Below are 23,421 nucleotides of genomic sequence, written 5' to 3'. Positions count from 1 at the left end.
CATTATTTGATGTATGACTTTTACATTCAGCCTTTCTTATCTTTGTACACAGAAAAAGAAGCACTTTGTGAAACATTACTATATTCCATCTGTATTAAACCTGGGAAGAAAGGCAGGACCTGCATGCAGAGAGCTATGTTAGAGTCAGGGGATCTCTGAATCTTCCTACAAAACTCTGAGACCAGGAATCCAGAAAGTTGAGATGACATGTCAGGGACAAGACACTCAAGGCAGGCCCAGTTGAAGCACCAGATTATGTCCCGGTTGCTCCTCTTCCAGGCCAGCTCTCTGCTGTGGCCCAGGAGTGCAGTGGAGGATGGCCCAAGTGCTTGGGCCCTGCACCCGCATGGGAGACCAGGAGGAGGCACCTGGCTCCTGGCTTCGGATCGGCGCAATGCACCGGCCGTAGCGCGCCGGCCATAGTGGCCATTTGGGGGGTGAACCAATGGAAGGAAGACCTTTCTCTCTGTCTCTCTCTCTCATTGTCTAACTCTGCCTGTCAAAAAAAAAAAAAAAAAAAAAACACTCAAGGCAGAGAGGAATCATAAAATGTTTAGTAAATTACTCAGTGCCAAGCAGACACAGATTGCTGGTTTGAAATAGTGAATCAGAGCCAAAGAACTCCACCAAAACATCTGTTCTGTCTATATATTCAGTTTACAGTGGCCTCAGCACTAAGTTTGCAGGCCCACAACTAAGGAACCTGGGAGAAGTTCCAAAGGAAGCAACAAAAAAGTGGCTAAGTGTTTGGAAAATATTTTATGCAAAAAAATAGCCTAAGGAAGCTCTTATTATTTTGGGGAAGGGTAGGGAGAATAAGTAAATCAGAATTAGTAACGAAGTTGATGTCAGTTTTCATGTAAAATCAAACACTATGGCTTAAGAAGCAAAAGAGAATAATGTCTCCATTTCCAATGATCCCATTAGAAAGATCAGACTAGGGAGCTCTGGTGAGTGCTCCACAGTGGGACAAGTATCCAGGTGACACCCAAGTTGGGCATGGTAGATCTCCTCTTGTTAACAGAGGGGTATGGTCCCCTCTGTAGGTGTGGTCACACCCTCACCTCCTCTCTTCCAAGGTGATCAATGCCCGGTGTTAGCCTTCAGTGGGTGCAATACTCACCTGCACTGCACCTGTGCAGTCCTCACTCTGAGCACGGATCCTGCTGCATGTCCCCCGACCGCCGGCAGTCAGGGAGCTCTGAGCATGTGCAGCCCCACACAGTGACTGCCCAAAGACCCAGCTACACCCTGTGCCCTCTCATGCAGTCACAGAACTCCCACAGCTTCTGAAAAAATCATCTTTACATCAAAGTCCAAAATCAAGTAAGAAGTTGTCAAGGAAGCTAGGGAATCTGCTCCTAGTGATGTCAAGAACAGGACTGACTGTTGGACTCTTAGATGGTTTGAGTGTGGTTTTGCCAGAGGTGCAATCGATAACATACACGTTACCTCAAAAGTTCCATTTGGTATGTTGAGCTTTGAAAACAGAACAACAGAATGGCGAAAGTCCCAAAGCAAGCTTTTTCTCAATTTAGGGGCGTTTGTTCAGAAGCTTGTATGTCCGAATGACTGTCCCAGTATAGGAGAAATGTAAAGCCACGAAGACCCTAGAGAAGATTTTAGAGCTATCCAGAGAATAAAACCCAAGATAGAATTCATAGCAATTCCCAATTCATATCAAGGACAGCATCGATCAGCAGTCACCACACCATAAGATGAAATAAGACAAATGCTGGAAAATGGGTAGGCAAGCAATTTAAAAGGTGCATACTTTCAGTCCATGTATCCTAGCAATGCATGCTGTAACTGACAGCAAGAGACAGAAATGAAGAAAATGAAAAAAAAGCCTGGCCACAAACACTTCCACAGGCAATGTAGAATGACTACATCTGCAAAGCACTTCTTTCAGTGGGCCTGTGTGAAAACAACAGTCATTCACACAGGGTATGCTCCTGAGAGGACTCCCAATCATTCAAGAAACCAAATTCACATTCAGGGTGGTTTGGATAGGCCAAAGCAGGACGGATGCTCCAGGGGGCCCAACAGCAGGGAGACTTCAAACCATCTCCTGGGGATTAGAGAAGACTTGAAAGCTTCATACCTGTCTTCAGACAGAGCTCGTCAAAGTCATGGCAGCAACTGCTGTAGCTCTTGCACAGGTTGTCACACCGACATTCAGGAGGCCCAGCCTCTTGAAGTTCAAAGCATCTTCCCTTGCAGGATCCAGAGATGTTGGTCCAGGGGGAGTCAGACATTGCTGCAAGGAATGAGAGGCAAAAACAATTGCATTGGGAAACGGGTCACACCACTATGGAAGGGCAGTACTGGAAAGCCTCACGGTGTGGCTACAGAGAATCCTGGCTCCATCACTTGCTATACATTGGCCTCCTTGGTGCCATAATTTCCTCATCCATAATGAGGTCAGATTCATAAAAGTAACTCTAGGTTGGAATGAAAATTAAATGAAACAACCCATGTAAAACACCTAGCAGGGTGTCAGACATATAGAGTAACAACTGTGGCCCACTGATTTCATTACTATTACCTATCGTTACTTCAAATCTGTGACAGCTGATGCCCCTGTGGGTGTTGAGGATACCAAGGGAGAGCTGTACTTTGATCTACACACTTAGAAACAAGAGTTCCATTCTCGATTTACAAATCTGTAGCTTCTGGAAAGGAAACTTGAGCCCAAAGGTTCCTAAGAACAGTCTGAATGTAAATGATTAGAACAGAAGACTTACAATCTCTTCTAACCATAAAATCGACACAGATAGCTAGTGTTATACAAACACAAGCTCAGTCGTGGTTTGTTAGAAACAAATCTCCAATTTCATATTTCATATGGCCTAAGTGTATACATAGAAATCCCAAGAAGCAACCAAAATTTTGGAAAAAACAATCCAGTGAGATGAAAATTATATAAATTTATAATAAGCACATATATAAGTTCAAAAATTAAATGGAAATTCCATTCACAATAGTACATAAAAGATAAAATACCTAGGTGACATTTTAATAATGCATCTATAGACCCTACTAAAGAATATACTAAAATGCTATAAGAATATATTTTGAAAAATCTAATTAAATGGAAAGACATACCATCTTAGAGGAATAAATATCAATATTATAAAAATATTAGGGTAGGCATTTGGAACAATGGTTAAGACATTCTATATTGGAGTTTCTGAGTTCAAGTCTGGTTCCATTTCCAAATCCAACTTCCTATTGATATGCACCCTGGGTCAAGTACTTGGGTCCCTGCCACTTACAGGGAGACCTGGATTGAGTTATTGGTTTCCAGCTTAGCTTGGCCCACCCTTGGCTGTTGCTGGCATTTGGTAGTACACCAGCAGATGGGAGATTTCTCTCTGTCTGTCTCTATCTCTCTACTGCTCCATTTTTATTTAAAGATTTATTGGGGCTGGCCCTGTGGCATAGTGGGTGAAGCTGCTGTCTGCAGTGCTGGCATCCCATTCACCAGTTTGAGTTCCAGCTGTTCCACTTCCGATCCAGCTCTCTGCTATGGCCTGGGAAAGCAGTGGAAGATGGCCTGAGTCCTTGGGCCCCTGCACCCATGTGGGAGACCCGGAGGAAGCTCCTGGCTCCTGGCTCCTGGCTCCTGGCTCCTGGCTCCTGGCTCCTGGCTCCAGATCAGCGCAGCTCTGGCCGTTGCAGCCAATTGAAGAATGAACCAGCGGAAGAGAATGAACCAGCAGAAGGAGGACCTCTCGTTCTCTGCCTCTCCTTCTTTCTCTCTGTGTAAGTCTGACTCTGACTTTCAAAGAAAAAAATAATCTTTGAAAGAAGGAAGGAAGGGAGGAAGGAAGGGAGGGAGGGAGGGAGGGAGGAAGAGAGAAAGAGAGAAAGAGAGAGAGAGAGAGGAAGGAAGGAAGGAAGGAAGGAAGGAAGGAAGGAAGGAAGGAAGGAAGGAAGGAAGGAAGGAAGGAGTATTTATTTGGAAGAGTTAGAGAGAGAGAATGAGAAACGGACAGAAAGAAGCCTTCCATCTGCTGGCTCATTCCCCAAAAAGCAGTTGCAGCTAGGCCAGTCCAAAGACAGGAGCAAGGAGCTTCTTCCACATCTCCTACATGGGTTCAGGGGCCTAGGCACTTGGGCCATCTTCCACTGCTTTCCCAGGCACATTAGCAGGGAGCTGGATCTGAAGTGAAGCAGCCAGAACTGGAACCAGTGCCCATATAGGATTCTAGCATTGCAGACAGCAGCTTAACCCACTATGCCACAACACCAGACCCTCTCTGTCTCTCAAATAAGTAAACCAAGCAAATCAATAACAAAATAATTTTAAATTTTAAAATTAAAAATTAACTCTTTATAAATGAATCTAAAGATGCAATATAATTATAATAAAATATCTAGGCTTCCTGAAATTTGAGAGGATATTCAAAGTTTATTTCCAAATAAATAATATTAAAATGGAAAATATTTAAAAGCAAAATTAATTTGATATAAACTGTATAGGAAAGTATGTTCTAAAGAAAATATTTAATTTTGTTTGGTATTAGAAAATAACTAGACTGATCTTATAGATGGGATCCAGAAATAGGAGAATATATAAGAATTTATTTTAAAACAAAAGTAGTATTTCAACTAAGAAGAATGAAGGATTAATTACTAAGTAGTAACTAGGAAAAAGTAAGCTGAATCCTCATCAGAGATTACAGAATAATTAATTTCTGCTGAATGGAAACTACAAATAGTGTCACACTGTCCTTAACAATGCAAATTTCTGCAAGACAGAATACAATTTAGAAAAATATAACAACATTTTTAAACGTCAATGAATCTTTTCCCCAAAAAATTCATCCCTAGGAATTATCTGCCTTATATACTTGCAAAAATTTGCCAGGATATATATACAATAAATGTTCCTCATGGTCTTTTTGTAAGGGGAGGGGAGAGTATGTGGCCTGCAGTCACCCAAAGTGACTTTCCCCAGCAAGGAAGGAGGGTCACTAGCACCAGAAAGGGGGGAAGCAGACGATGAGCCAGGTTTTGGGCTCCTGCCACATATGTTGGAGACCTGAATGGAGTTCCTGACTTCTGGCTTCAGCCTGGCCTAGCTCTGGCTTGACCCAGTTCCAGCTGTTGTGGGGGAGTAGAAGAGATTTATTCTGTATCTCTCTCTCTCCATCTCTCTCTCTCCCCTTCTCTCTCTCTGTTCCTGTCATTCTGCCTCTCAAATAAATACATGCAAATGTGAGTAAAACTTTTTCCCCATATGATTTTTTTTTTTTTTTTTTGGACAGGCAGAGTGGATAGTGAGAGAGAGAGAGAGACAGAGAGAAAGGTCTTCCTTTTTGCCGTTGGTTCACCCTCCAATGGCTGCTGCGACGGGCGCATCGTGCTGATCCGAAGCCAGGAGCCAGGCGCTTTTCCCGGTCTCCCATGCGGGTCCAGGGCCCAAGGACTTGGGCCATCCTCCACTGCACTCCCGGGCCATAGCAGAGAGCTGGACTGGAAGAGGAGCAACCGGGACAGAATCCGGTGCCCCAACTGGGACTAGAACCCAGTGTGCCGGCGCCGCTAGGCGGAGGATTAGCCTGTTAAGCCACGGCGCCGGCCCATATGAAGATTTTTACAAGACTTACTTTTGGTGAAAATGACAGAGAAAAGAAGAAACTTTTTAGCTTTCTGTAGCTTGAAATTTTGAATATTTTACAAATCTACAGGTAGTCATCTGGCTTTTTATTTTCTTGCTTACTTTCTGTCTCTCATTTGTGTGTATGGACATATATATGAGTGTAAGTGTATGTATGCATATATGTGAATAAACTATATATATCAAGTCATTATCCTAAAAAACATTTATTACCAGCTATTTGTAATTTTATTTCCATGTTTATAGATTTTTAATTTTTTATAATTCACATTTATTACTGTTAAAATCAAGGAAAAAAAAAGCAGGAGGAGAACAGATGTTAAGGGACATTTATCTGAACATCCTGTTCATTCCTTAGTCTTTGTCCTCATTAAAATCAGAGTCACCCCATCCTACCCTTTACAGCATCAGATCAGTTCAACTAAAGAAAACACAATCACTAGACTATGAGATGTGAGATGCTTTTGTATGGCTGATTCTGGGATGTTGAAATACATGCAAACCACACCAGTTCAGTTTAGGAAATATTGTCAGTTTCCAATGCAGTGCCTCACCTCTAGTCCATAAATCACATCTTTCTATGGACTTTGGCCAACATAGCAACAGTACATACTGAACCATGGAGAACTATGAAGAGGAGGAGGAAGAGGGGCTCAAAGGGGGAAAAAAGAAATTTCTATAGTAAAAAAAAAAAAAATAAGAGAACACTTATTGAGTAGTTCCCTTTTAAGAGTGACACTTAGATAGACCCATTTCAACCTCCATTTAATAAATTCTCCTCTCATAAACATGCTCAGCTCTGCTGATGGCAATGGTAACAAGAGGCTAATGGCATGCTGTTTTCAGATATGTACTTGCCCTGTTCTTGTTTCTTTGTAGTTTCCCAATACGCATTGGATATATTCTTGCACCCATGTCCCTTGCTTTCCCTCACTATAATCTCTTCCCTGACCCTCTCCTTACTTATCTGTGTGAATCTGTAATCCTTTTTCAAATCTTCTTTCATCCATTCTACCCCTGTGATTTTATTGTTCTCTCATGACACTGATTTTTCTCTAAGTTTGGTCCTTGCTTCATTTTTGAAAGAAATTGAATCTCCCTCAATAGTTTCCCCCTATCAGTTAAGAGTCCTCCTTTGCCAAGCCTTAAAGTGAAGACAGCTTTGTTAGGAATAATGCAAAGATATAGCTCATAAAAAGTGTTGCATTCACAGTTGGGCTATCAACAGCTTCAAATGAGAGTTAATTTCTGGGCCTATGTAGATTAGAGGATGCCTGTGCTGAAAATCATTCTTGATGGCTTTAATTTAGCCAAGAGTGACAGGAAGAAAATGGGAAGAGAGAGTCATTTAAGAACTCTTCTAATCCAATAACCCCAATAAATTTGATCTGCCATCCCTTCTTAATTTATTTATTCATTTATGTGAAAGGCAGAGAGAGAGAAAGGGAGAGACACAGAGTGCGAAAATTTCCATCCTCTGGTTCACTCCCCAAATGCCTCCCATGGCCAGGAAAGCTGAAGTCAGGAGCTAAAACTCAATCCAGGTCTTCCACGTGGGTGGCGAGAACCCAACTACTTGAGCCATCATCTCTGCCTCCCAGGGTCCACATTAGCAGAAAGCTGGAATCGGGAACTGGAGAATTAAACCCAGGCACACCCATGTGGGACACAGAGATGCCTAACTGGCAGCTTAAGCCCTAGGTCAAAAGCCGGCCCCTTCCATTCCCTTTTAAATAAAATCAAGTGATAGAGACAAATATTGGCTTTGCCTTTCCAGGCCTAGCCCATCCTGGCCATCTTCTCTCATGAAAAGCTGCAGTCCCTCTGCTTCCCCTAGGAATGCTACAGCTCATCTCCATGTCCTGCTTTCTTATTCCATACTCAAGTTTCGTGTCCTTCTCCCTATACTTAACCAAAAGACAAATCTTTAGAACTTCTCTTTCTATTAATAAAGATTCTTTGCCTAATTTTAAGTGTGAATCTAAAATCGGTAAGTCCTCCTTTTTGATATAAATCGAGAGAACACAGATTCGAGCGCTTCAGTCTATTACCTACTGCAAGGTATAAAGAAAACAGAAGAATCAACGAACATGCGGTATCCCATAATTTTCATCATTACTCAACCCTGAACTTAGACTACTAAAGACAAAAATCTAAGAAACAAACAAAAAGTGCTCAGAACTCTCATATTAGAAATGTATGAAGGCTGGTGCCATGGCTCAATAGTCTAATCCTCTGCCTTGCGGCGCCGGCACCCTGGATTCTAGTCCCGGTCGGGGCACCCGATTCTGTCCCAGTTGCCCCTCTTCCAGGCCAGCTCTCTGCTGTGGCCAGGGAGTGCAGTGGAGGATGGCCCAAGTGCTTGGGCCCTGCACCCGCATGGGAGACCAGGAGAAGCACCTGGCTCCTGCCTTCAGATCAGCGTGGTGCGCCGGCCCTGGCGGCCATTGGAGGGTGAACTAACGGCAAAGAAAGACCTTTCTCTTTGTCTCTCTCACTGTCCACTTTGTCAAAAAAAAAAAAAAAAAAAGCACAACACTTGACTGACCACACTGTTGGACAGTTTATTTTAAAAAAAAAAAAAAAAGAAATGTATGAAAAGTTTGACGAAGGCTTAGAATTTCCTACTAGTACTCTTATGAGAGTCAAATTCCATCACTGTCTTTTTAATTACATATTCAAATGATGTTCTTTCACGTCAAAGATAAATAATTTCCAGAATCTTGAAAGAAATGTTGCAGGTCTATATAAATACATGTAAAACATATTATATATGTAAAATGTACATATACACATAATATATAAAACAACTGCCATGCACTCCTTGTTTTTCATGGAATCATAGTTTTATAACTTACAGAAAAATTGACATAAACATGATTTTTTTCACTCAGATTCATAGTTCTGATAGAAACAGGTGAAATTATTTTACTTAGTTAAGTTAAACCTATTTCAAAAGTTTTTCTGGGAGTGGTCATTTAGCTTAGCAGTAAAGATGCCTGTGCCCCACATGGAATGCCTTAGTTCAATACCTGGCTCTGGTCCCTGACTCCAGCTTCTTGCTAATAAAAACTCTAGAAAGCAGTGAGGATGGCCCAAGTAATTGGGCTCCTGCCACCGAAGTGGCAGACCCAGATTGAACTCTTGTCTCTCGCCTCAGCCCAGCCTCACCTGTTGCAGGCATTTGGGCTGTGAGCTAGCAGATGGAAGCTCTCTTCTCTCTCACTCTGTCTCAGAGCCTCTCAAATAAATCTTAAAATAAATAAAAATATCATCCTATCCTACATACACAGAAGTAGTGTTGCATTTATTCCATGACACATGGAAAACTTTGATAACGTAATTAAACTATTGGAACACATCTATTAAGATGAAGAGTTATGACCAAACATGAGTTCATCCTCAGTTCCCCATTATATTTTCTTCTAAACTCACTGGAAAAGTGGAAATTTTCACACCAGGAAGCTGGCCAATAAAGGAATCAATATTTACATTTGAAAACATTTAGCTCAACCTAAAGCTGGAAGGTTCTTTCTTCCACATCTTGTCCGGTCCTGTTTTCAGAATTTGGGATAGTGCTCCCAATCCGCCCCTCCCAATCCTCCTTGGTCCTCAGCCCAGGTGTTTCCTAAAACTGAAAATAAAGCCTTGAAATGAACTGAAGACTGTGGTTATGCCACCTCCTTTTCTCAAGAGCATCAAAACAGGATGGTTCCCCTGTGTCTGCTGCCCTGTTTGAAGTACAACCCACAGAGAAAGCCGGAGGCCAGTGTGGGTGACATCGAAGATGCCATCCAACTCTAGAATTTAATACCGTATTATGCCCCTTCTGGAGTATGACTCATCCTTTCTGGCATACTTTCTTGGGGTGAAGTTGCCATTTTTTTCTTGATGTTTCTGACTTCATTCCTTAGTAAGCAATGCTTACACAGAGATCTACATGTCCGTTTCTCTGCTTCCTAAACACATCACTTTTTATAAATACCCATTACAGCAACATCACTCCGCTCTCTTCCTTCTCACAGCTGCTGAGCTAATTTCATATATAATTTCATATATACATACACATATATATATGTGTGTGTATATATATCCACCTGGGACATTTTCAAACACCTGTACTTCCAAAATATTTATAAATATAATTTCCTCATGTAGAAAGACCTCATAAACCATAAGGAACAGCTGTGTGATGAAATTGAAAGTTTTAAACTGAAATTCAATGGCTAACCACTCAAATAACATTTAATGGTAAACAGCCAGTAGTATAAATCTGAATGATTTGTTACTAAACAATGATACATTACCATCTTTTTTTTTTTTTTTTTTTTTTTTTTGGACAGGTAGAGTGGACAGTGAGAGAGAGAGACAGAGAGAAAGGTCTTCCTTTTGCCATTGGTTCCCCCTCCAATGGCCGCCGTGGCCAGCGCACTGCGGCCGGCGCACCGCGCTGATCCGAAGCCAGGAGCCAGGTGCTTATCCTGGTCTCTCATGCAGGTGCAGGGCCCAAGCACTTGGGCCATCCTCCACTGCACTCCCGGGCCACAGCAGAGAGCTGGACTGGAAGAGGAGCAACTGGGACAGAATCCGGCGCCCCGACCGGGACTAGAACCCGGTGTGCCAGCGCCGCAAGGCAGAGGATTAGCCTATTGAGCCGCAGCGCCAGCCACATTACCATCTTGAATCACAGGTATTGGTAACTTGATAAGGTATAGACACTGACCTTATAGTAGAAGATAAATGTGTCATCATATACTTAACACTTTATAACTCTCATCAGCCTTGGCGCGGCATTTTGTTCTCAAAAGTTTTTTCAGAGAAGTAGAAGTAAGATTATTACTATTTTCCCGGTTGGAATAAAGGATGTGTACATCTCATTTGAGCTATCGAAGGCTTGGCTAAAATTTCAGAATATCCCACTGAAACCACAATGTATTTTCCTTAACAAAGGTTTTTAATTTTGTGCATAAGTTCCAAATTTTAGAAATTCTTCCAAAGCATGATTTTGAAAGTTTTCTTGCTCATTATTGACTCAAAAACCTGTGGATTCTATTGAATACTACCATTCCTGTGTATACAAACAAGATAGGGAAGGCTATACAATTTTAAAGTATATTAAAAAATCACCACACCAAAGCTCGTTTAACATAGACCTGAAAAAATATGTACCCTCCTTAGAGTCTAACTTAGATTTTTTCTTCCCATTGATGTAAAATCCCCATTCTCTATATTACATTTAACATACTGTAAGATTCTACTATTTTCCTCATAAAATTCATTCCTTCTAAGACTGATAGTTGGTATATTTCAGCTCTACAGTTTAGAGATGTAAGCCACCACTTAGATGGATTTTCATTGTAGAATGAGATTCCCAAAATTATCCAAATGAACATGATGAATTTTGTCCCTGGTACCAATTTCTCTTTTCTCTATAATTCACAATGAAAGGTTTTCCTTATATAATTGTTAGAGACACATTTAATTTCATATTACACATAAATTTAATTAATAAACTTTCCTTTTAAGCCACTAAAAATTATGAGGAATTAGACTGAGGTTTCCAGTTTCTGTTAGCTAGGTATTTACAAGCTCACAAATTTCCCTTGTCTTTTAAGTATTCAATTGCTCATATTTCAAAGATGTATTTCATTTCCACCTTAAGACTGAAGAATAATTAAATCATATACTTCTCCAAGGTAGACTTCCCCAAAACACAAGAAACATACACCCATGCACCTGTACCTATGCGGATGCCTCCTTGTATGTACATAAATTCCCTTGCAGGCCCAAGTAGGCCACATTAGATGCTTAGGACAAAGACATCAAGCTGAATTGCACTTGACATTTCTATTTTCTTTGAACATATAATCCTGCCATCTCATTTACCTGAATGCCCATTATATTGGCCAACAGAATTGGAGCAATCTGTTTATGTCATATCTGCTAATAAATCTATAGAACTTTTATGATCTGGTAGAAGAAACCTTATCTCATCATCACTTCCTCCCAATTATTAGGTCCTCACAAAAAATGCAGTTAATAAGCGTGCTAGTTAGTTATCGCAGTTTGTTTGTACTTCTACAGCCTTGAAACTAACACTCCAGTCCATAGTACAGCAGAGAAGCCATGCACGTGTGCAGAACTTTCTCAGCCACTGTTGCAGACCCTGAAGAGCAAGTAAGTGAACAGGAAACTTCTCACTTTTGAATGGTGGATCTTGCTCTGATCAGCCTGAAACTGTCCATATATTCATTGCGGATTCCTTCTCTTTACTTAAACAATCTTGAAACACAACTTCCCAGGATTTCTTTATATCCTAAAAGTGTTGCTGAAAAGAGGCATGGCTGCTTTCGATGTTGGTTTCTTATTCTAACATGTATCTAAAGATCCAATGTTTTCTGATGTGAAATCCTTGATAACAGAATAATCAATCATGTGTGTTATTTGAGAGAAGGCCTTCCCAGGCAAATACAGCATTAAAAAAAACCTCTCTGCACTACACTTCCACATAGTTTCCAAAGTGGTGTTTATTCAGGGGAAATCAGCTACCGTGCCTGAATAAGAAGCAGGCTATAACAACAGAAAACCTAAAAGTGTGCAGGCACACCAAAACTCTGAGACTTGGACTTCAACGGCATTGTTTTCTAAAACCAAGCTTCATTTAAATAGAAGTTTAACTAACAAATTATTTTAGATATCAAACAATGATTTAAATAATTCAGAAAGCAAATATTTTATAGTGTACATAAGATCACTTAGATTCATAGATTACTAGATTTTTTTTCCAGAAGTAGCACTGCTGCACTAGTCTTGTAACTATTTCTTATGATATAAGGATGTAATTTATCACACACAAGGATTGATAAATCTAATCTACACTTAGTACATTTTCTAGCAGACAGTGCACAAATTTAAATGAAACAGAATGGATAGAATCAAGGACTTTTCAATCAAGAGGAAAATTAGAAATGATCTCAGCCTGCGCTTCACTGTATAGCTAAGGAAGCAGATTTTACAAATGACTGGGCCTGGACCACGTGCACATTGGAGGGATACAGGGTGCCAGTCTAAGACTTTCATGACAGTTTTCCAAAAAGAGGCCAACTTTGAAAGTGACCAATGCCTTGATGTTACAATTCAGTAAAGAAACAGCACTTCTTTTAGTATCAGTTTTAGCCTGAATCAGATACTAAGACAAAACAGAAGATAGATGCTTTCAGAGTGCATTAGGAAGAACCACCAGATGGCTCTCAAGTTACTAACTTCCCACAGGAGGATCCAGCACCCTGTCTATTCAGGCACAGTCAGCATTAATGGGAGTAGAAAAGAAGCCTCTGAAGAGAAGTTTGTGACCAATAAAAACTGCGTTTTGCAGCCCTGAGATCCCCTCTTCCCCATCCCTTCCTCCCCAGCAGAAGACAATTTAATTTTTGTTCATTTGGCTCTCTGGGGATGCAGTGTTTATGATCCACTTTCCCATTGTCTACCCCAACAGCACCCCCACTTCAACTCAGTAACCCACTTCTAATTTTATTCTTAAACTTTCTGGCATGACTGCAAAGTACCTTCCTCGAAGTAAGAAATAGTTAGTATCCCATCCCTGTAGGTATCATCACTTGGCTGATAAGAAAAAGCTCTGTGCTACATACACAGTGACAGGTGATAGAGTCTTAAACAGTAATCTGATCAAAAAATACAGAGAAACACAAAATGCACAGGAAGACAGACAAGCATGCTAGGATGTCAGGGAAAGTCAAGAATGTATTGCTCCCTAGAGTACCCATTACTTAAAAGGTAATTTTTATGTCTAACACCATCAGCGGCTCCGATTTCCAGGAAATTAACCAACTCATTGCTTAAGACCTGGTCAGTTAAGCCTGCTGCATGTGCACAAGGAGCCCCTTTATAAGATTTCCCGCACTGCCCGTGGTGCAGCATATTGTAAAAGAAATGTCTTTAACTCCAGCTCTATTAGTCAGGTCAAAGTGTGCTTTGACTTACCTTTTCTTATGCCAAAAGAAAACACAATGAATGGAAATCAGTCCTGTAAGCTCTTTTAAGCCCTACCTATCTTTTACATTTTTCTTCTTTTAGGTAAACCTTAATCTTCCACTAGTTTCACAAAGGTAGTTCACTGCCTTTTTTATTTCCACTCCTTTTTCCTAGCTCAGAACTTTCTAGTGGCCAATACTACACCCCATAGCTATATCATGACAGAAAAATCAGACTTGTATATCTCCAATTTTAAACCAATACCTGTGCTGGCCACTTCTTCTTTAGCCTTATCTATGTGCAAGAGTTTTAATTGCATCTCAACATTTATACATTTCAAAGTACAAAGATATAAATAGCCTGTTATCCTGAAGCCATCATAAATCCTCTAATTAAACTACATTCTCTTGCCTGAATGGTGCAAATAGATGGCTTCATCCCAGAGAAATCTAGGACTAAATTATATTGCAAGATTATCTTAAAGATGAATTTCTTAATCAGTTAGGTTATTTCCTGTGTATATTTCTAAAAGATTGCAAATGCAAACGGTTGATCCATTTACCTGTGGGGAGGCCTTCATCCAATCCTTCCGCCCTCTTAATTCGACTTGCTGTGAATCCTAAGCAGATACTGATTCCAAGGGCAAAAGTGAACAGGGACAATATCTAGGGGAATAAAGAGATCAAGTTGTCAAACACAGCTAGACAGGGCTAAATCGAATTACAGGAAGCCAATTCAGATGGCTTCAACATCCCCAGTCCTACAGCTTCCAAAATGCAACCTAAGGTTCTGTCTTAATTTCAGCAAGAGAGAAGAAAAATGCAAGTTCCAAAGTAACAGAGTGTGAAAACCAGGAGCTTCCCCCCTGTCATTCCATCATTCTCCTACCTGATAGGATTGCAACGTTCTCCCTGCCATGTCAGAGAATTCTTGGAAAGCCTCGTGCAGTGCGTTCACTCTGCCCACACTGACTGCACTGCTCTTGGGGCTCCGAGCTCAGTCTATTAACTACAAGCAATCCCACCTGGGAGGTTGACAGGCTCATCTGATTTGTCCGGAGCTTGATTTCATCACAGTTGGTTCACAAATCGCAGCTCTGAGCATAAGAGGCTTAAGGCATCCTCCTCCTCCTCCCCACCCCTGCGTGGGCCCCTCCCCTAACACACAGACACTTTCATGTGGTATCCTCTGGCAACATGAGGGTTTCTTATGTTGCTGTGGCCAATAACAGTGCATGTTCATTTTCCTTCCCTCACAAAAACATGGCTTGTCAAAAAGAAACCAAATGTGTTTTATCCGATAAAAGTGAAACAGAACTGTGAGGGTTTCCACCAGCTTTAAGCTTTTAAGGTTTACAATGCAGTTATTCAACGCCACTTCTTTTAAAAAAAAAAAAAAAAAAAAAACAAGGAAGGTTTCATAATTTACAAACCTAATAACTTTCCCTGTCGTTCTCATTTATTTATTTTTCTGGCAGTTTGAACGACCCTGTCCCTATGACTACATTCTCAGCGACTTCTGACTCCTCAAATGCTTCTCACGGTGAAATCTCCCCAAATTGTAACTAACACGAGAGATAGCATTATTGTCTCCGTGTTGCTGTTAGCGTTTAGAGAAGTAACATTTATCAGAATACTAGGAATGCCAGCTAAGCAGCAGAAAGCCCTTCTGCCCTGTGCAGAAACACAAAATAACTGCACTTTCGGCTCCTTCTTCGTGCAAAGAGCTGGCAGCTTGTCTGGGGGGATTTTCTTTTGGTGGGGGTGGGGGTGATGACAGGAGGTGGGGGTAGAGGATAATAAGGGGCTGTTTTATTAGCAGTTGAAGTTAGGAAGCAAATCTCAGTGGCAGCAAGGATTTAGATTTAAAGAATTGTTTTCCTAGTTATTTCCCAGTTAAATTATCATCTAGCCGGCAAACACTGCCCTTTGAGGCTATATTGTGTTCAGGTCTCTTTACTACGTAAAATTGGCAACCAAGATACTGATTTTTTTTTCTAAGCAAAACATGTTTAAGAGAAGAAATCAAGGCCTCTCAACTCGAGAGTTGTTTAAATGTTGAACGCCTTTAGGATTCAAACAAGGGACATTTTGTTTTGGCTCTTCCCTTACCAGGGCCAGTGCTATCACTCTTGCACAGCACATGTGTGCATCCATAAACAAATACGGGACTCACCATGCAGCAAATAAGTAAAGGAGCAGTGGATCTGCTCAAATAAAACATGATAGCACCAGAGCAAGATTTGTTTATAGTGGATTGTCTAGTAGGCCTGGGTTTTATTATAAATTCTAGAATTTAGTAACAGCTAGTTGAAACAGAAACTATACTGCCACACTTTAAGTTGCCTTTCTAAGACGAGTTTTGTATTCTTATAGAATTATGAATTCTATATGAATTAGGCTTATGAATTGGGCTCATGAATTTTTCTTTTTTTTTTTTTTAAGATTTACTTTTTATTTATTTGAAAGGCAGAGTCACATGGAGAGGAAGAGAGACAGAGAGATCTTCCATTCACTAGTTCACTTCCCAAATGGCTGCAACTGCCTTGCCTAACCCAGGCTGAAGCTAGGAGCCTGGAGCTTCCTCCAGGTCTCCCACGTGGGTGCAGGGGCAAGCATTTGGGCCACTTCCTGCTGCTTTCCCAGGCACATTAGCAGGAAGCTAGATGAAAAGTGGAGCAGCCAGGTCTCGAACTGGTGCTGATATGAGAGGCCAGTGTTTCAGGTGGAGGCTTTCCCCACCACACCCGAACTTGAGAGTCCGTGAATCTTTCTATAAAGGACTCTATCCTTTGGTATATATACCATTCTGAACTGATTTGGGAGCTGAGTATTATGAAGATTTATAAAAGATGTGAACCACATGTAGGATTTTTCTACTATTTATGTTAAATTTCAAATGCGATTTGCCAGGATGGAGGAAAACAACAAGACAAAGGAAAGTCTCAAGGAAGTCCTGTCCTTCCACTGCATGCCACAGGCTCCAAATGTCACAGAAACCCAGCCTCTTCCTCTCTCCAGCTTCCACAGGTTTTGCCAGAGTCCAGCAACTTTAGGCCTTGCCTGGCTTTTGATTGTAGAAACCCAGCTTGAGGACAACAGAAACTGCCTTGGAAAAAGAAAAATGAGAGTTCAGAAGCTAAACATCATCTATTAATTATATTTGACATGCAGACTATTTGTGCAGGGGCGGGGAGGGGGGAAGCTGCTAAGTGTAATCACCAAGTTCATCCATAATTGGCTTCTGTACAGCACTTGTTACCCATTATTCAAAAGGATTGAGCTCAGCCACTATTTCTGTTAACTGCTCTGCCAAAGAACTTAATCTTCTACCAGGTCGACATGCATAAGGAACTTATTAACACACACGTACACACACACACGTGCATACACACATAATCTTGGCATAATTAAGCAGAAGTTTCCTGCTAGGTTAAATTAACTGTCATAGGATGACCAAAGTCCTTCCCTCAGGCATCAGATAGACAGCAAAATATAAATACCCTTCATTATCTAAAGCTGAGAATATAAAGGAGCATTATAATGCAAAAAGTAGCTGGAGAAAAACCAATGCAAATGATCAGAATGTAGTCCAAAATCTTCCATAAGAAAATCAAATGAAGAATGTTCACCTGCCATAGAGTTGAAGATTTGGGTGTAAGGTCAAAGTGGCTAGCTCAGCAAACAAGAAAGGGTTTAAACAAGACCGAGAAACTAACATTTCAGAGAACACTGCCCCCTGGCAGAAGAAAAACCTGGAACTATAAACAAATCTTTCAACAGCATCAGCCCCTAGAAATCACAGCGTGATTCTGGAGCTTTCTTGGTCCTGGGTGTCACCCTGAGAGCTTGTTTAAGACGTTGATGTATATGTCCTACTCCCCAAGATCCTGACTCATTATGTCTAGGGGGTGGTGAGAAGAAAGGGAAGTGTAGGGACCAGAAGAGAAGAGCACAATAGGTTATTCTGATGCAAGTCATATAAAGACCACATTAAGAAAAACAGCATTAGAATAAATCCTTCAGAATTAATTTGTTTATGTCCTGCATGTTGAATTGCCTGGCTTAGTTCATAATGTAATTTTAATGTATCATTAATGACATCCACCACTGATTGGACATTAACGTTTAGATCTCTTTATGACAAACTATGGCTGCAAACTGAAAGTGGCAGGGCAGTATTTTTCTTTACTTTGCTGCTGGTACAAAGCTGCAGTGTGTGTGTTGCTTAATTGCAATACAGTGGTTGTATTTATACAAATGCACAGTCTATCTTTTCATGAAATCATTCTATGAATCCTTGTTCCCAAACCTTGATTAAGATAAGAGGGCTGGAGGTTAGTAGTGAGATTTGAAAGATACATGAAGTAAAATTTTCATTCTTGCTTCCTGCAGTAATAGCAAAATTATCATTAACTAATCTATATTTTATCTACTTTTAGTTTCTCATCATGCAGAATTGACATGACTTCACTTGGTTCAACGTGATTCCCAGAATCATTCTAGGACAATGTATGATGCTAGAACACTGCTGACCACTTGATTTTCAGTGGTATCATTGAACAGTATCTATAGGACAGGAACTACAAAAGTCAGAAAATATACCCATGTATTTTCTTCCTTTTCTATTTCAAAGCTCTTTAAATTTGTTTTATTTTCGAACTCTGCTATACTAAGGACAGAATATTCAAAATAAAGACTGGACAAGAATCTTTGAAAAAGGGATTTACCAATCTAAATTAAACATAAAATTTTGACAGCTAATAGAGAAATAAGCTGCCTCGATTGCTCCCACATTCCAAGACTGCAGATGGAGGAAAAGTAGCTATCACTTAAGATTCTAAGTACACAAGAAAAGTTTTATGGGTAGCCTATGGTCCCAAAGGGTTTTCCAGTGAAGAAATGCCTGTACAAATGCAAACAGGAGCTGTGCTATTAGTTATTACACAACTAAAAGCTGATCTCAACACTGTTACATCTTGCAAGGACTTCAAGTTACATCACAAACTTTCATGCATTGCCTTTATTTCCAGTGGAAGCTAGGCATGAACTGCCATACTAACACAATCTTGCTCTCTATGGAAAGTCAAGCTTTGCACACATATTCAGTAGCTCCTATGATACACCATGCACTGTTCTGGACACCAGTCATGCTACATAAGGGACTGCCCCATTGTCTTTACCCTCCATGTGGATCAAACAGACACAAACATAAATGGAAAGTTGCAACTATGGTAAATGCAGAAGTGTACAGGTAAATAGTCCTAGGAGTATATATAATTCAGATTTGGCCTTGTCAAGAAGATTACAGAAGACTTAAGTGTGAAGTGTCAAATGAGCTGTGGTTTGAAGGGTAGGTGGGAATAACTAGATTAAGAGGGAAAGAAAGAATTCTAGACAGAAGGAACAGAAAGTGCAAAGATTCTTTGCACAATAGAGGTACAAGCCTTCCAGTTGACAAAAAGAAAGTCCATTTGACCAGTGTAAGGAGAGCAAAAGGAAATCCAGAGTGAACTGAGAATGGAGAGGTCTCTTGGTAGGGAGGGCTTCTTGGTCATCTCATGCAGAATTAAGTCTTGAGCAGGTAGACACTGGATCATATTTTAAAGCATTAATTTCCATACAGTATGAATATGAACTGGGGCAAGTTAAGAATGGATAGAGTAAATCAGTGTGCAAAGTGTGGCAATAAAGGTGACAACAGCTTGAACTATGGAGGCTATGGTTGTGCAGAGGACTAAGAGTGGGAGAGAGGGAAACAACCAGTGAGCTGGCAACGGGCACTAAGACTGATGAGGAGAAAGAAGGTGTTAAGGCTGACTTCCCAGTTAGGCAATATTGAAAATTACAGTGACCAAATCTATAGTAAGTGAATTCATATCTTAAGTTAAAATTGTGTTATAAGAAAGATATAGAGATTTGTATCCATTTACTAATATCTTAGAATTAAACAGTGAAAATCAGGGACATGGCGAATAGCTGTAAAATCTTTATCAATAGTTTAAAAATCATCTAAGACAGTTGATTTAGAACAATTTTATATTGGACTTTAAACAATAAAAATACATTTATTCATAACTGAGGTTCCAAAAGAATTGACTTCAGGAAATAACTCAGCTTTGTCCCTAACTCTCACTCAAAATAAAGCATTTATTTAAAACTTATAATTTGCTTCTTTTCAGTTACTCAAAAAACCTGCATTCTAAAGTTCAGGCAAAGAGATAGAGGTTGTAACGGGAGAGATGGGTCACCAGCATGTGTGTGGACCTCAGGAAGGTTTCCACCTTTGAGTCTGCTTTGAGTTGTGGTTAATGTAATAGATGAGCACAAATGGGTTGGTAGATAACTTGAGAAAATTGTTGGCTGGAAGTTTGCCAAATGGTTGAAGATTCCACATTTTACCCACAAGTCTCACACAGGCACACTGAGATAAGATGGTGAACTCTATGTGAGGACAAGAAAATGGAGGTTTATGGACAGGCATTTGGGCCAGCCGATGAGACGCCAGTTGGAATGTCCACATCCCATATCAGAGTGCGTGGATTCAAGTCCACCTTTGCTCCTGCTGTCAGGTTCATGATAATGATATCCTAGAAAGTAGCAGTGATAACTGAAGTGGTTGAGTCCCTACCACCCTCTCGGCTCCTGGCTTTGGCCAAGCCCAGCCCCAGATGCTGAAGACATTTGGGGAGTGAAATAGCAGTTAGGAGCTCTTGTGTCTGTCCATCTGCCTTCCTCTCTCTTTATCTCTCTGCCTCTCAAATAAATTAAATGAATAAATGTTTTTTAAAATGGAAGATTCAGAATAAATGATATCTCCAAATTGGTATAATAAGCCACTGAGCCATGTCCAAACACCAGGGATCCTAAACCAGCTTAGCCCTGTTGCGGGAGAGCAGGACTCTCTATTACACCACATGAAGGCCTCAACTCAGTGTCCAAAATGCAGCTACCTAAACAACCAGTTTGCCTTTTTCTCTTCATTTCTTTTCATGAAAACCTTAAAAACACGTTTTGTCCTAGTACAACCCTTTCTTGTTTTGTCTCTCATCAGACAGCATGTGTGTAGATTCAGGTTATGAATTACAACTCTTTCTATCATTTATCAGAGCTCACTAAGTGCCTCTGGCACCTAAAATATCCTCCTATATGACTACTTTTATGCTCATCCCTTCATCTTTATTTTTCTGAATCTACTTCAGAAGGTCCTCTAATAATTCTTCTTCCTATTTGTACTCAGCCTCCTTCAAACACCATTTCACTGAATCCTGTTTTAATCAACCTGTAATTCATGTCCATTCATTACTCAGAGAGCACTAAATAAAACGCGGAGGCCGGTGTTGTAGCACCGTGGGTTAAGCAGCAGCTGGGGCACCTACATCTCATGGTGGAACGCCTGGTTTGAGTCCCAGCTATTCTGCTTCTGATCCAGCTTCCTGGTATATATGATCTTGGAAAGAAATAGGGAATGGCTCAAGTGGCTGAGCTTGATGCCACCCACATGGAAGACCTGGATAGAATTCTGGCTTCAGCAGCCTGGCCCAGCCCCAGCTGCTGTGAGCATTTGGGGAGTGAACCAGCTAATGGCAGACTCTCTTGCGCGCTCTCTCTCTCTCTTGCTCTCTCTCTCTCTTGCTCTCTCTCTCTTGCTCTCACTCTGCCTTTCAAATAAGTAAAAATACAAATCTGATGACTGGCCTCCCAAACTTACAAGTTTTCAGTGGCTCCCTATCATAACCATTCTCAAAGTGTGATCCCTGGAACTGTACCTGGAAGCTTACTTGAAATACAAACCCTTGAGCCTATCTCAGGCTATTGAATGAGAAACTCTGTGGGTGGAGCCCAGAATGTGTGCTGTAACACACACCCATCAGGTGATTCCGTTGCAAGTTGGAGAACCAGTGACCTAGAGGGTAAAATCCAAACTGCTTAGCAAGGCACATAGGGCCCCAAATCCAAATCTGAGCTCACAGGAATCAGATCTCAGCCCTACCACAGTTCGACTGTGAGACCTTACATGACCCTTAGGCAAATTCCTTCTCCATCCTAAAGCTCCGTTTTTTACCAGTATCCATGTCCTAGGATTCTTCAGAGTATTACATGAAATAATCCATGTAAATCACCCCACAAAATGACAGGCATAGAATAATGCTCAACAAATGCTGTCTTATTAATTAGAGAAATATTTGCTATTTCTTGATTAATTTGTGCTCTTTCACATCTTCATTCCTTCACATGTCTTGTTGCTTTGGCCTAGAATGCCCTTTCCACTTAATCTCTCCGGCAAATCCCAAAATATTTACAAAAATGTGAGTCAAGTGTCACTGTGCTGTGATGCGCTCATCTCCTGATTTTGCCTTCCTCATGCAGAGCAACAGTCTGGCTCCCTTTGCTCTGCTCCCAAATCATCCGTAATCTTTGTTTGGGCAGCTCTATCCCTTGTGATCTCCTCTAATACAGGGACCAATCATCCATGCACTCCCCGGAGCTTTGCCTCCTGCCTGGGATAGGATGGGCAGACAACCAACGTGTGTTGAATGAACTGTGTGGCGCCAAGGAACACGAGCTGTAGTCTTTGCTGTGACACTAACCAACTGTGTCACTTGCAGCCTATGTTTTATCATATGTAAACCAGGATTACTGAGCTAAGTTAGTGGTGTTTAGCTGTTTTTTAAAACATGGAAACTCTGTTTTCAAATAAAATCACAAAAGAGATACAAGCATCTCCACTTGGAGCTGCTGTACTTAAAGTTAGGGAGGGGAGCCAGATCCCAGCTAACCAGCTATCTCCTTCTCTCTACGACATTATCACAGAAACCTGGACATTTAAGCAGTGCAACTTGAGAAAACAAAGGTCAACAATTTAATTCCATTATTGTACTAAATTCAATCCCTTCGTTGTAGTATTTAGATCCCCCTCGGCTGCCGACATACATACATCAAAATCTGATTCCCTCTTTCATTGGTAAGTGACAGAAACCCTTTAGGAAAGCCCTTCTTACAAAGAGTTCCAAGACCACTTCTGCATCCCACTTCCGCTCACACAGTTTCCCAGGCCTGAAAGTTATTTCTTTTTTTTCTTTTTTTCTTTTTTTTTTTTTTTTTTTTTTTTTTTTTTTTTTTTTTTGACAGGCAGAGTGGACAGTGAGAGAGAGACAGAGAGAAAGGTCTTCCTTGTGCTGTTGGTTCACCCTCCAATGGCCGCCGAGGCTGGCGCGCTGCAGCCGGCGCACCGCGCTGATCCGATGGCAGGAACCAGGTGCTTCTCCTGGTCTCCCATGGGGTGCAGGGCCCAAGCACTTGGGCCATCCTCCACTGCACTCCCTGGCCACAGCAGAGAGCTGGCCTGGAAGAGGGGCAACCAGGACTAGAACCCGGTGTGCCGGCGCCGCAAGGCGGAGGATTAGCCTGTTGAGCCAGGGCACCAGCCTGAAAGTTATTTCTTGTCTCAGTGATGGAAGGGTGGATTATCAGAGAACAGGAGAAAGAAACAACAGGACCAGGAGGCTAGGAGATTGTACTCCAGAGCCGACACACCTTGGTCTGCTGCTTTCAAGCATGATAGCTTAACTTTGCTGACACAAACGTTTCTTTCGAAAAATAGTAATAGTTCTTACCACAGAGTGTTGTTACAAAGATAAATGATATAATGCATGTTAAACAAGTAGCTCAGTGCTTCAAACAAAAATCACACAACTACTAGCCAGAAATATGTAGTGAAGAATAAGATCTGCATCGTCTGCTATCATGTTTTCAGTATCTTACGAAGAGCTGGTCATGTAACAAGCACTTCATAGTGAC

At 41.0% G+C, this 23,421-nt stretch overlaps 1 protein-coding gene across 9 annotated transcripts in view; it reads right to left on the bottom strand.

Moving 5' to 3' along the window:
* ENPP2 (ectonucleotide pyrophosphatase/phosphodiesterase 2) overlaps nucleotides 1-23,421 on the bottom strand; it is a 116,579-nt gene that overhangs the window by 69,042 nt on the left and 24,116 nt on the right. For 8 of the 9 annotated variants that reach the window (XM_062188061.1, XM_062188065.1, XM_062188064.1 and 5 more), the window contains exons 1-3: nucleotides 14,510-14,578; nucleotides 14,184-14,286; nucleotides 2,105-2,260 (exon numbers count right to left, since the gene is read on the bottom strand). In XM_062188061.1, the coding sequence (XP_062044045.1) occupies nucleotides 2,105-2,260; nucleotides 14,184-14,286; nucleotides 14,510-14,539 (289 nt within the window). In that variant the 5' untranslated portion in view covers nucleotides 14,540-14,578. Of the gene's footprint in view, nucleotides 1-2,104; nucleotides 2,261-14,183; nucleotides 14,287-14,509; nucleotides 14,579-23,421 lie in introns of those variants that run through there. The other variant, XM_062188062.1, reaches the window with a different exon arrangement.

This window comes from Lepus europaeus, chromosome 4 (assembly GCF_033115175.1).
Source record: "Lepus europaeus isolate LE1 chromosome 4, mLepTim1.pri, whole genome shotgun sequence".
Lineage (NCBI taxonomy): Eukaryota > Metazoa > Chordata > Mammalia > Lagomorpha > Leporidae > Lepus > Lepus europaeus.
This window is presented reverse-complemented; position numbering and strand designations above follow the sequence as displayed.